The sequence below is a fragment of the Gossypium hirsutum genome, chromosome D05 (assembly GCF_007990345.1).
Source record: "Gossypium hirsutum isolate 1008001.06 chromosome D05, Gossypium_hirsutum_v2.1, whole genome shotgun sequence".
NCBI classification, from domain to species: Eukaryota; Viridiplantae; Streptophyta; class Magnoliopsida; order Malvales; family Malvaceae; genus Gossypium; species Gossypium hirsutum.
Window position 1 is genome coordinate 28,044,902 of NC_053441.1, and position 13,213 is coordinate 28,058,114.

At 33.5% G+C, this 13,213-nt stretch overlaps 1 protein-coding gene and 1 pseudogene across 1 annotated transcript; both read left to right on the plus strand.

The window, feature by feature from the left end:
* Positions 1-770: 770 nt before the first annotated feature.
* On the plus strand, positions 771-2,829 carry LOC107903106 (protein DETOXIFICATION 53). The gene is made up of 2 exons (XM_016829154.2): positions 771-1,053; positions 1,202-2,829. Exon 2 carries the CDS (start codon positions 1,205-1,207, stop codon positions 2,588-2,590), a length of 1,386 nt encoding a protein of 461 aa, XP_016684643.1. The 5' UTR covers positions 771-1,053; positions 1,202-1,204; the 3' UTR covers positions 2,591-2,829.
* A 2,244-nt stretch (positions 2,830-5,073) lies between these two features.
* LOC107902562 (reticulon-like protein B16) lies at positions 5,074-9,860 on the plus strand (annotated as a pseudogene).
* Positions 9,861-13,213: the final 3,353 nt, after the last annotated feature.

The following is a 13,213-nucleotide window of genomic DNA, read 5'->3' on the forward strand; positions in this document are numbered from 1 at the left end:
AAAAGTTTGTGGTTTCAGACAATTATACAAGCATATGACTTTGTGCTTGTCACAAGAAATAATCTTTCCAATAGGTGATGCTCCAAAAATAAGTAGGCATGCAATTCTTTTCGTAGATATTGACCAAACATAGTTCTAATATGAAAAACATCTACAAATCTATTGTTCAAGCATATAATCAAATGTGTGAATAATAATAGAAAGGTGCATGTACCCTTTATTCACCGAAAAAGTAATTTAAATCCTGTTTGATTTTCGTTTATCAGCAAGGTGAAGTTATAGCTCCATCACTTTCTTCCTCATCCTTTTCCATTTACCATCCAATTACGAAAATTTCTATTTGACCCACGCCTAATTGTGTGTCGATTTTGAGCATGAATTTCCAAAACCTATATCAATAATTGAGTAATTGGATAACACAAATGCCTATTTCAAACTTGAAGCTACAATGGCACTTGTTGAGATTCTTTGACTGCAACAAATGCTTTTCCATTCGAGGCTAGCATTTTAACTTTACCTGACAGATGGTAGAAATTGAGTTGAATACGATAAAAGTAATTCAATAAATCAACTTAGGAAAGTAATCCAAGAGGACGACAAATAATTGATATGACAGCATCTTTGTTACTCTTTTGACAAGTAAATGTGGTGCATCTTCTCAGCCTTCAATACTCTCCCTAATCCCGATGCTCCATTAAATTCACAACGCATGCGTTGTTATTCTTAAAACAACCTTCCTAAACTTGTCAAGAGGGAAATGGTATCTCATTTATGAGGGGAAATTACCTAAAAGTTTTTGTACTACATTTTAGCTGCAGAGAGGATACTGTCTTTCTAACATAGTCAGAAGCAAATTTATCCAGATTTTTTTCAATGATGCTTGCAATTCATGGCTTACTCCATGATAGAGAACAAGCCTTCTACGGTGTATTTGTAGCTCAGGGTTAAAGTTAGCCTTTAAGAATATATCCCGATCTAAAGAAATAGCCTTTAAGAAAAAAAATTCCCTACTTCTAAAAAGGCTGCGAAAGCTACGATCAATTGGCTTAATAGGTAGGTTTTTTCTTCCTTATAATTTATGGTAAGTCCAATTTCTCACTATATCAAACAAGCCATTAATTATTCCAGCTTTGTTTTGAAAGTTAATCCTTGCTAGTGGTATATGATTTTGCATTGTTTAATATCCGTGTTTGGTTCATAGGTGATGGATGAGCTGATATCATTGGGGAAAATCACGGTGCCGCTAGTGATTTCCGGCCTGATTTTTTACTCCAAGTCTTTAATCTCGATGTTCTTTTTAGGGCATCTTGGAAAAATTGAGTTAGCCGGAGGCTCACTGGCAATTGGATTTGCGAACATCACAGGCTACTCAGTAATGAAAGGTCTAGCTACGGGGATGGAGCCTATATGTTGCCAGGCCTTTGGAGCCAAAAAGTGGACAGTTCTTAGTGAAACTTTTAAACAGACCCTCTGCCTACTATTTCTCGGAGCCATCCCAATCATCGTGTTATGGCTGAACATGGAGCCAATCCTCCTTTTAATTGGTCAAGATAAGACCATAACATTAGTGGCAAAGGTATTCCTTACATACTCTATTCCTGAATTGCTTGCCCAAGCTCTCCTTAGTCCTTTAAGAATTTTCTTAAGAGCCCAAAGTCTAAACTTACCTTTCACAATTTCCGCAACTTGGGCCATGATACTACACCTTCCAATCAATTACTTCCTTGCAATATATTTGGATTTGGGGGTTAAAGGAGTCGCTCTAGCCTCTGCTTGCAACACATTAAACATAAATTTAGCCTTGCTAGTTTATCTTTTCTTTACAGAAACATCAATAAAACCTTGGGATGGTCAAATGTTAACTAATAGTTATCGAGATTGGCACTCACTAGTGTCGCTCATGATTCCAAGTGTTGTATCTGTGTGTTTAGAATGGTGGTGGTATGAGATAATGGTGGTACTTTGTGGCTTAATTAATAATCCAGAGACAAATATGGCTGCAATAGGGATTCTTATACAAACAACAGGACTTTTATATGTTTTTCCTCATTCTCTAAGTGCAAGTTTATCTATGCGTATCGGGCAAGAGTTAGGTGCTGAAGCGCCTGCTCAGGCACGACAGACAACCATTACAGGACTCATCATAGCAATGGTATGTGGAATACTAGCTTTTACTTTCACAATTGCAGTAAAAGATGTGTGGGGAAAGTTGTATACATGTGAACCTGAGGTTTTAGCATTGACATCCGTTGTCCTACCAATATTAGGCTTTTGTGAGCTTGGTAACTGCCCTCAAACAGCAGCTTGTGGGATCCTGATAGGTTCTGCTAGGCCTAATCTGGGTGCTTGTATAAATTTTTGCTCGTTTTACCTTGTTGGTTTGCCAGTTTCCGTTTTTGCAGCTTTTGGATTAAAAATGGGTTTCCTTGGGTTATGGTTCGGGCTTGCTGCAGCACAAGTTACATGTGTTTGTATGATGATTTGCACTCTAGTTTTCACTGACTGGAAGCACCAAGCTAAGAGGGCTAAGGAGTTGACTCAAGCCACAAGAGACCACAATAACGATTTAGAAGCAAATCTTCTAAGTTGATTCCAGTTTGCTAAAGGAGCTGACTCAAACCACACAAGACCAACTAGTTAGAAGCAGATCCTTTAAGTTTATTTTAGTTTCCTACTATTCATAAGAACAGTCTTTTGTAACATGAGATGATAAAAAAAGCTAGTTAGAAGTAGATCCTCTAAGTTTATTTTAGTTTCCTACTATTCACAAGAACAGTCCTTTGTAATATAAGATATCCATCCTAAGACATAATCTATATTAGCAGAAGATCTTCATGTGCCTTTTGCTCTTTTTTCTTAGAAGTTTAACATTATTATTTCCAATTATTCCAACAAGGAAAAGATAATAATACCTAAAATAGAAAAACAAGACTAGTAAAAAAAAGTACTACTTTTCTACTAACATGTAATATGCATTAATAAAGTAATTAAACTTATCTGCTATTCACTGAAAAGTCAACTTGAATAAGTTTTCATTAAGCTTGAAGAACCTAATTGTGCAATATGAAACAAACACCATCAAACAATATAGAACATTGAACCTGCACAAGTTGGAGAGACAATAAGCCAAGAGCCTTCATGCAGGCAAGTATTTTGCTTCAATGTCAATGGGGACGACATCAGCTGGAGCTACACTTTCATTTTCAACTATGAATTAAGGATTGAATTCACCCATCATTTTGTCTACAACAATTCAGAAAAAGGGTAACCTTAAAAGTTGCAAATCATACTAAGAGAAGCATACAATGCAACATTAGATAAAAAGACAAAAATGATCAAAGAAAGTTATAGCAATGATAACAACAATGTAAAGATTATTGTTAGAGTCAGAGACAAGGAAGGATTACATATCAAATAAACCAACAAATTTATTTGTTTAACTAAGAGTTTATTTCTTTGTAACGTCATATATATTGTATATTTTTACTTTTCAAAAGTAAAATTGAATCAGATAGGGATGAAAACAGGGGAAAAATGAACTTTGTTTTCTTTCCTAACAAAATAAATTGAAAAGTAGGGTTTTTTTCTTGGCTTTTTTCATCAATTCTGTGATAGATTTAAGACCTTGTAATCTGGTTTGAAAGAGGGAAAGCTTCGTGCAAGATTCAAAATTGGTGAGTTTTTCATTTTTGGCTACAAGTTAAAAGCCAAAAAAGGGGGGGCGTTGATTGCAATTAATGGAGAGCTCGATCAACACTAATGGAGGCAAGGGTTAAAAAATTCAAAACAAAAAAAAACCCACATCTTATTTGATTTTCCATTTTTTTCTATCTTTGGTCCTGTTTTTCGATGAAATCAACTTAGTTTCTTTAGTAAATAAATGATTAGTGGTGCGGTACTTTGATATTTGATGAAAATTAAATTAGTGTTTGGAGAGAGAATTTGGTTAGTGTCCCTTTGGATGGAATGAACTATCAGGGTAAGGCAATTAAAACAATAATAATGAGAAATGGTTATGTTTGATTAACTATTCATTTGTGCATAGGCACAAAACTTTGCAACTCTTACAATCTGAGGTGCAATGTTTTATTTACTTTTCTGCTCTTTTTGACTGGTTCAATGATATCTCCAATCCCATTATGCTATGAATTGGTTTAATATACACAACTGATGCATAGAATTCTTGAGAGTTCACCGGTTATTGCATACGACCTTAATGCTTTTGACAATTTTCAGTGTGTACTCAAATGGTGATTTCAATACACATGCTCATACATCTTTTTTATGTGCATCAATCCCTTATAAATCCTATATATACTTGGCTCTTATGAAAATTTAAAATCAAAAGTAGTGAGTAAGCTAAAAATAAAGGAAGTTTATGGTTAGATTTTGGGTGTAGGGGTAGAGGATGTAATTGGACTGATCTCTGTAAATCTCTTGTTTTAGTTAAATGTTCCATAATCATCATGTCTTATGGACATAAGTTGAACCACATGCAAAATTCAATTAATGGAAATTTGCTCCATGGAGTATCCCTCCCTCCCCCACCCTTTTCTTTTTCTCCTAATTGAAGGACCTTTATGGAGTTTCTTAAAGGAGAAGAAACAATCTTGATGATTTTATTTAATTTTCCCCTGGTGGGATATTATTGAACTTTCCATTTTACCTGTGCTCACTTTATGTATTCCTGCTCTTAGAGGTGAAAGTTTTGATTTTTAACAGTTCTCTACCAACATTCTTCTTTTAGAATAATCTTTAACTAGTATCATGTTGGGAAAATTTTATTCTGCAGTATGATATTGTTGTTGTAAGGTTATATTGTTGCTCTGGCTCATTATATTATCACCTTTATAAAACTAGAGCATTTGTTTTTCGCAATAAATTAACTAATTTTGCTTCTCATGTTCCCAGTGGCTAATATTCTCTTGTGGAAGCAGTGAAGTGTTTCTTTTGGCATTATCATCATTGCTACTATTGATTGGCTCATATTTGAGAAATCTGGATTACTATTGTTACCTATTTGTTCAGATGTTTTGCTGGTATTAATTGTGCTATTGTTCATTTATGCCAACCATGCTGCTTATGGAAATAGGTATGACTAATATTGCTTCTCATTATATTGTTGTTGTAAGGTTATATTGTTGCTCTGGCTCATTATATTATCACCTTTATAAAACTAGAGCATTTGTTTTTCGCAATAAATTAACTAATTTTGCTTCTCATGTTCCCAGTGGCTAATATTCTCTTGTGGAAGCAGTGAAGTGTTTCTTTTGGCATTATCATCATTGCTACTATTGATTGGCTCATATTTGAGAAATCTGGATTACTATTGTTACCTATTTGTTCAGATGTTTTGCTGGTATTAATTGTGCTATTGTTCATTTATGCCAACTATGCTGCTTATGGAAATAGGTATGACTAATATTGCCTCTTTATGTGTTGATTTACCTTTAATACTGAAGTTGTTTTCAACAATGATGCGTATTTATTATTCAAGTAGACAACTAGAAACATTACCGGAGCTTGAAATGTCAGAGGAAATGGTTAACACTACTACTGCATCATTATGTGTTAAAATCAATAATGTGCTTCTTATGGCTCAAGATATGACTCTTGGAAATGATTCTTGGCTTTTCTTCAAGGTCAGTTTAGATCACTTGTACTACAACAAAGGGGAACAAAATCAACTATAAAAAAGAATTGTATGTATAAAGTCTATAGACATTGTGGTATTGTTAGTTGATGTAACGACCCGATAGTTAGGGGTGTCAAAAAGTGCATTTCCAAAACTCCATTCACATAAATTGAACTCGTAAATATTTATTAAAAATATTTACGAAGTTAGTTGTGTAGTTAATTAGGTTTCGGTTAAGCGAATTTACTTGAATTAAAAGTAATTAGGTATAAGGACTAAATTAAATGTAGGGTGAAAGTTGAATTATAGATTAAAGAATAATTAAAGGGCCAATGTAATAATTATACCTATATTATAATAATTAAAGTTAAAATATGAATTCTTAATAATTATGTAAATGTATATATATTATATAATAATAATTAAAGCATAATAAGAAAAAGTAATAAAAGACGTACAAATTAGAAAGAAAGAAAAAGAGAAAGAAAGAAAGGGAGAAAGAAGAGACGCACGACCAAGGGCTCAAATTTTTCAAAGTTTAATTGGTAGTCAATTTAGTCTATTTTCTTGTAATTTTTATGTTTTTAGAATCTTGGTACCTAGGGTTACCCGACCCATGTTGAAATTTTAGCAATTATTAAGTTTTTAAGTGTTGTCAATGTTGAATAATTTTAGTATTAGGGATTAAATTGATAGATTTTTAAGTTAGAAATGGAAAAGGATTAAATTGTAGAATAAATTGTATAATTTGAGTATTAGGGACTAAATTGCGAAAACTTCAAAATTTAAGGGTTTAGTGAAAATAAGGAGTTAAATTTAGTTTAAAGTGAAATTAGTATGAAAATATAGAATTAAATGTGAAGAATAAAAATTAGTCTTAGTTTAGGGACTAAATTGGAATTTAGACAAATATTGAGTAAAAATTTAAATATTTAATATTCAATATGAAATTGAAATTTTATTGTATTGATGACTTTTAATTGTTTTAATTCCGTAACTAACATCGTACCAGAATCTTCGACTAAAAAGGAGAAAGATAAAAGCAAAGTCGAATAGCTCGGAATTCACGATTTGTATTTCTATAATCCAAACCTAGTTACTAATTGTTGTAATTTGATTTAATACATATGGTAAGTGGTTGAGGTGAGTATTTGACACTTTGATATTGAAGTTAATGAATATTGATTGAAATGGATTGAATTGGTATATAAATTATGAATGTATTGATTATTGAATTGAAAAGAATATATGTGTATATGTGATTATATGAAAATTTTATATTGGATATTGGTTGTTTTTGAAATATGGAACTAAACCCTATTAACTGTATCGAGCTAAGTCAGATATAGATAGCATGCTATAGGATAGGAAGAGTACAAAGATTTCTTCAACTTCAAGTCGATAAGGCACTAGGTGCCAATTTACTTCGGTTTAATCGATGAGACACTGGGTGTCAAATTTATATAGCATTGGGTGCATATTACTTCGGATTATTCGATGAGGCACTGGGTGCCAAACTGGTGTGTTTGTTGGATCCGTGTATCAGTCCGAGTCCGAGTTGTGTTAATAGGGGTAATTGAATAAAACGATACTATGATTGATATTGGATGATATTGTATGTGAATTAAAAATGGGATAATGATTTTAAACATGAAAATGAGACACATGAGTTATGTACTCATGCATTGGATAGGGAATGGATAATGCTATTGTTTAAATAATATGTGCATCAAATTGTGAAAAGTTATTATATAACAAGTGATGAGAATTGAGTATGGTATGAAATGATGTATTCATGAGTTAAGTATTGAATGACTAATGCCATTGTACAAATAAATGTAGTTTGATATGTGAATAACTATTTGTATAGAAATTATGTGAATTGGGGCATTGTTTAACAAATGAAATATGATAACATATGATAGTCATGATACTAGACATTAATATGTGCTTAAAATTCAATTGTGCATATTATACTATCTTGTTTTTAAATATTCGGATTATAGAAATACCACTGAGTTTTACTCAGCGTACGATTTTGTTTTTCCATGCGCAGATTAGGTATTTCACTTTTGATTGCCGATTCAGCATCCAAAAACGATCTCAAACTCAAACCTGGTGGTGTTTATCTTTTGTGTCGGCATGTACCTAGGACGTCTAAATGATAATTATTTTGTGGATGGATTGTAAATGAGGTTATAAATGTAATGTTGGTTTGGCATATACATATAAACATGTGTTTGTGTTTGAAGCCATATTATGGCATGGTAAATTAAACCAAATCTAGATATGTGCATGTGAATTTAAGTTAATGTTTTAAGTAGTTTTGAGTTAGGCCAAATTGATGAATTTTGACATATTTATAATTTTAATTTGGTTGATTTTTTTTATGATATAAATGTGGTACCAATGAGGGTACATTAGTTAGACACCTAGGATGATTGTTTTAACATGTTTTGAATGTGTTTGATCTTGTTTTGGACAAGTTAAATGAATGGTTTTTAAGTTGTTTAATGCCCAAGCATGTAGGAATTGGTAAATTTGTCGTTTAAGGCACATTTTAGGTCTACACTGCCAGACACACGGACGTGTGACTTGGCTGTGTGAGAGACACAGTTAACACATAGGCGTGCGAGGTCATTTCAAAGAGTATGCGGCTTGGTACACGGACGTGTGGCTTGGCCGTCTGACCCAAGCCAGAGACTTACACGGGCTGGGACATGGCCGTGTGTCCCTACTTTGAATGCCCACATGACCAGACACATGGGCGTGTGACTCACACGGCCGTGTGAACCCTGCAGTTAAAATTTTTCTAACTTTTTTTTCCTAAAATTTTCAAATGTTCCCAATTTAGTCTCAAATTGTTTCTAATGTATTTTCAGACTCTCAAAGACTTATTAAGGGACTTTATGTATGTTAATGTTGAATCATTTTATGATGTTTGAAATGAATGATTAGATTACGATTACTTGATAATACTCTGAAATTCTATTTCGACGACGGATACGAGTTAGGGGTGTTACAGTTGAACTATGATTAAGTTGTGAATTGTTTTTCAATCATTAGTTACTAGTATCAAGGTGTGTCTTGGTTTGGTAATAGGAAATAGAGCCTCATTGCTCTGACTCTTCATTTTTCTTTCTTAAAGTACCCATTCCAAAACATATTCGAACATAACAATCGGGATATGATTCTTCAAAGACTCTAAAAATCCATGAAAATCTTGGAAAAGATGGAACATAGTCACACTAAAACTTGAGTAAAAAAAATAAGAGTAAAGGCTTACTATGTTTACCTTCCACCCCTCCTTTCAACTCCAACCCAGATTTTGGAGTTGAGTATTTTTCCACTTTATTAAATAAATCAACTAAGCATTTGTAGATTCCCCATTTTGTTACATTGTCTTTTCCCAAACAAGTTTAATCAACATAACTAGCCAATTTAAATGTCACTTCACCTTTAGTTTATTTGGAAGGTTCTGATTTGTCTGTGGCTCTTTTATGCCATTGGTAGCTATTGCTCTTTCTTCACACTTGCCTATGTTGGTAAGAAAGTTCATCTGTCTAATTATTGCACATTCATCTTTCTTATGATTCATTGATGAATACATGTATCCTGATATACTATTAAATGTAACTAAACCTAACTTAGTGGTTTAATCACAACCTCTTTTAATTTATTTCTAGTAAGCAATCATGGATTATGTTGTTCAGACTCTTTATTTTTTTTGTAAATTTTCATGTTCGACACATATCTAGACATGGTTACGGGACATGATAATGATCCTCTAAAGACTCTCCAAGTACATTAAAATCTTGGAAAATATCAGACATACATATATTTGACACTTACACCTGAGTTCAAGATAGATTATTACTTTATGTGGTTAAAACTTCAAAAACTTGGTATCAAGCTCCTATCACAAACTTCCTTTCTTGACCTTGTGGAATCTTTTACATATTTGTTCCCATTTTTGCTGATTAATTGCAATATGATGCAAGGGAACTTAAATCATGCACTCATTTAATTATAATGTGTTTGTCATGTCCTGATGTCAGGAACCGTCTTATCTGTTACTCTTTTGACTTTCTACGGCAAATATGAAGAACATGTGGATAAATACTGCGGAATGATCCACTAACAAATTCCCTAGCACTATAGGATAGTAGATGGGAGAGTGATGAAAAGAATCCCCCATAGTTTATCGTAAGATAAAGACATCTGAATCCCACTATTTACGTGGAAATAATGACTGAACCTGCTTGAATCTTGCTGTTTCACTAACTGTTACAATGACACCGACATTTTACCTTACCTTAAATGAAATAATATTTTTGTTGTGTTATGTTTGTTGGAGCATTTTTAAATATATAAAATGTTCCAATAGTTACAAATGAAAAGTTATAAGTAACCGTGTGACACCCCAAAACTCGGCCTAGAAGTTTCGACTTAATCTCGGAGGTCACATTAACTTCCGAAATGATCTAAAAGCAATTTACAAACAAAATCTTGTTTAAAACTCATTTACAAAATAGTTTCCTAAAACCGCACTGGATCGTTTAACAATTTAGGATTTAACAATTTGGCGTATCTATTTATGAAAGCCCAAAATTAAATTATTCCACAGTTCTTATAATTAATAACAGTCCAAAATAGTTCATGAATTAAGATTTGAAGAATCACTTTATTTGATTAATTCAAATCTGACCCATCTGAGACCTCCGACTGTCTAGTCCAGCTACAGAACACGAGAGTACCTAAAAGGGAGAAAACTAAAAGGTGAGCTACATGAGCTTAGTGTGAGTCCGAAATCAAAACAAAAGCAAGTGAAAAGGAGTGAAGCAAATAATTCTCATACGTGCATATAGACAGAAAACGTACAACTTGTATCAAATAATCAGTCCAACAACAAATGTAACATGGAGCTAATATCCCAAAACACGCCAGTACATAAACACATCAAACTATTCACATTATTATGCAATTAACCTCACAATCATACAGATAGACTTATAATCAAATGCAATGAATACAACAAAATAAAACCCACCCCAACCATCCGAACACCATTTTGACCACCCTACACACCACATATGAGCTATATCTAGCCCATCCCCTCTGCACACCACATAGGACCATGATAGGTCCATCCACCTTACACACTACGATATGTGGAACCAAGCCACTCTGATAAAAATATGCAGCTGAGCTGACATATGTTTATGTTGTGATATCACCACTATTAAGTAATGTAGTTAAACTGCCGGATTAGACTTCTTTCTCTTCACAACCAAATCCCAGATTTTCATGCAGATGCACAATGTACATAACTTACAAACAATCATACAACAATCATACAGAAATAGAGGTGCACATATTCAATCGATCAAATTCAGAATCAGTTATGGCTGTATTTATTTATTAGGAACATCACATAACATTTAAAAAATCATTAAATTAATGCTATGATTACAAACAACTGCACAAATCCGAGCTTAAACAAAGTCCCAACCATCCTTAATAAGGCCTAACTGAGGGTTGGAACACACAGAAACACAAAAGGAGTCAAAATCTGACACAGAACAAAAATCTGTGAAACAAGGCCACACAGCCGTATGCCTCGGCCGTGTGGAAGTGCCTAGGTCATGTGGAAGCCTACACACCCGTGTGCAGGCTGCACATGCCCATGTGGAGGAGACACACGTCCGTGTGACCTAGTTACATGGCTGTGTGAGCATCCTGTGTAACTTTCTATCCAAAATTGATAAAATAGGGTGTAGAGCAGACATGGCCACATAGAAATCTCATACGCCCATGTGGCTAAAGAACACGGTCATGTGTCCAAGGCACACATTAGTGTGGAAATCGAAAAAATCCCCAAATTCAGATACACGACCGTGTGGCACCAAAAATTACCCAAAAACCCTAATTCCCAAATTCACATGGCCGTGTGGACCGCCCGTGTGCGGCACATGCCCATGTGGTCATGAAACCACACTAAAACAGCCTGAAATTCGTGTTTTTCCTTAGCAAATTAATCCCTAACATCGACAATATTGAGACACACGCCGAAACAAATTTGAGATCATGCAAACCACTTAATTTCAGAAACACACAAAAATTACCGAATTCCACAGAATCCATTCAATAATTCGATGTCGAAAATTTGAACAATTCAGAACACACACCTAATAAATGCTTCCAATGCACAACAAATGACCAACGCCTCAACTACCCTTTTAAAAACCTTCTACTTGATTTTGATTAAAATGAGAACGGAAAACCACGCTATCTCCAACGAGAAGAAAACAACCCATAGAAACGAAGTAGAAAAAAATCTAGAAATTGGGGAAACAAAAGAAAAAGAAAGCAGAGAAATAACGAAAGAAGAAAAAAAACATGAAGAATGAGGAAAAGAACTGAAAAAGAAAATGGGAAAGAACGTGGGAAAGACTTTTGATAAAATAATAAATATTTTAATAAAACAAATCTAAAATAAAATTACTTCCTTAAATCACACATGAGAATTTAAACCCAAAACCTAAAGGTAAACTAACACATATCCAACCACCGAACCAGTAGGCTCATTTTGTCATTAGAATGCGAAAGTAAACACAATACTTCAACCTACTCATTGACCCTTACTTAAAACCTCAAAACTTCTAACCTCAAAAACCTAGGTGTTACAAACCAAAAGTTATGTCATTTGATTATTAATCAAAAGTTGTCATTATTTATAGTGATAAGTTATGTTTAATAAATTTAAAAGTTACATGACTTAATTATTAACAAATAATCATAATTATTCAAGTAAATACCTATTGAACAATTATGCTAAATATATGACTACCCATTTTGGTAGTTATGTCCCTATGAAGAGACATGAGATCTCCTATAAATAAGAGTGAACTTTCATTTGTATGATACACTAAAAAACATAAAAATAAAGTTCCTCTTCATTCTCTCACAATCTTTCATATTCTTAGATTGTTCTATGAAGAATAATTGCAAAAATTCTTTAGAAAATTTGATATTCTTTCTATACCCTGCTTAGTACTCAATGGACTATTTCCATCAATGTAAAACATAGATAGTCATTGGGTTTCATTGTATCCTCGAAGTTCATTTGCCAGTAACTTTTTTCACACGCCATAATATATGTGGGGGTGAATAGAAATCAAATGACATTAATACACGCCTTGAAGCCTTCTTTAAAATTTTTTTATAAGTTAATTTTTATCCCTACTAAATATAACACCTCATACTCAAGTTGGTTATTGAGTCCAAGCTATCGGATATCACATTCATTGTCGAAGCAATTATAATCAATTACCATCTAATTAAACTATTTACCTATGCTATTAAGTACGATATGCATTGACCATATGTTTTAAAATCATAATCGAATCTTATACGAGCTTACAAAAGCTCTTCAGATAACCCAAGTCGAATAAGGACTAGAATGCAAAGTTTTCAAAACTTTCCGAGTTGGCATCGCGACCATGGTGGACCCATGCCACAACATCACCAACAGAGGCTCAATGTCACGACTTGGAAAGCAATATATTGACGTCGCAA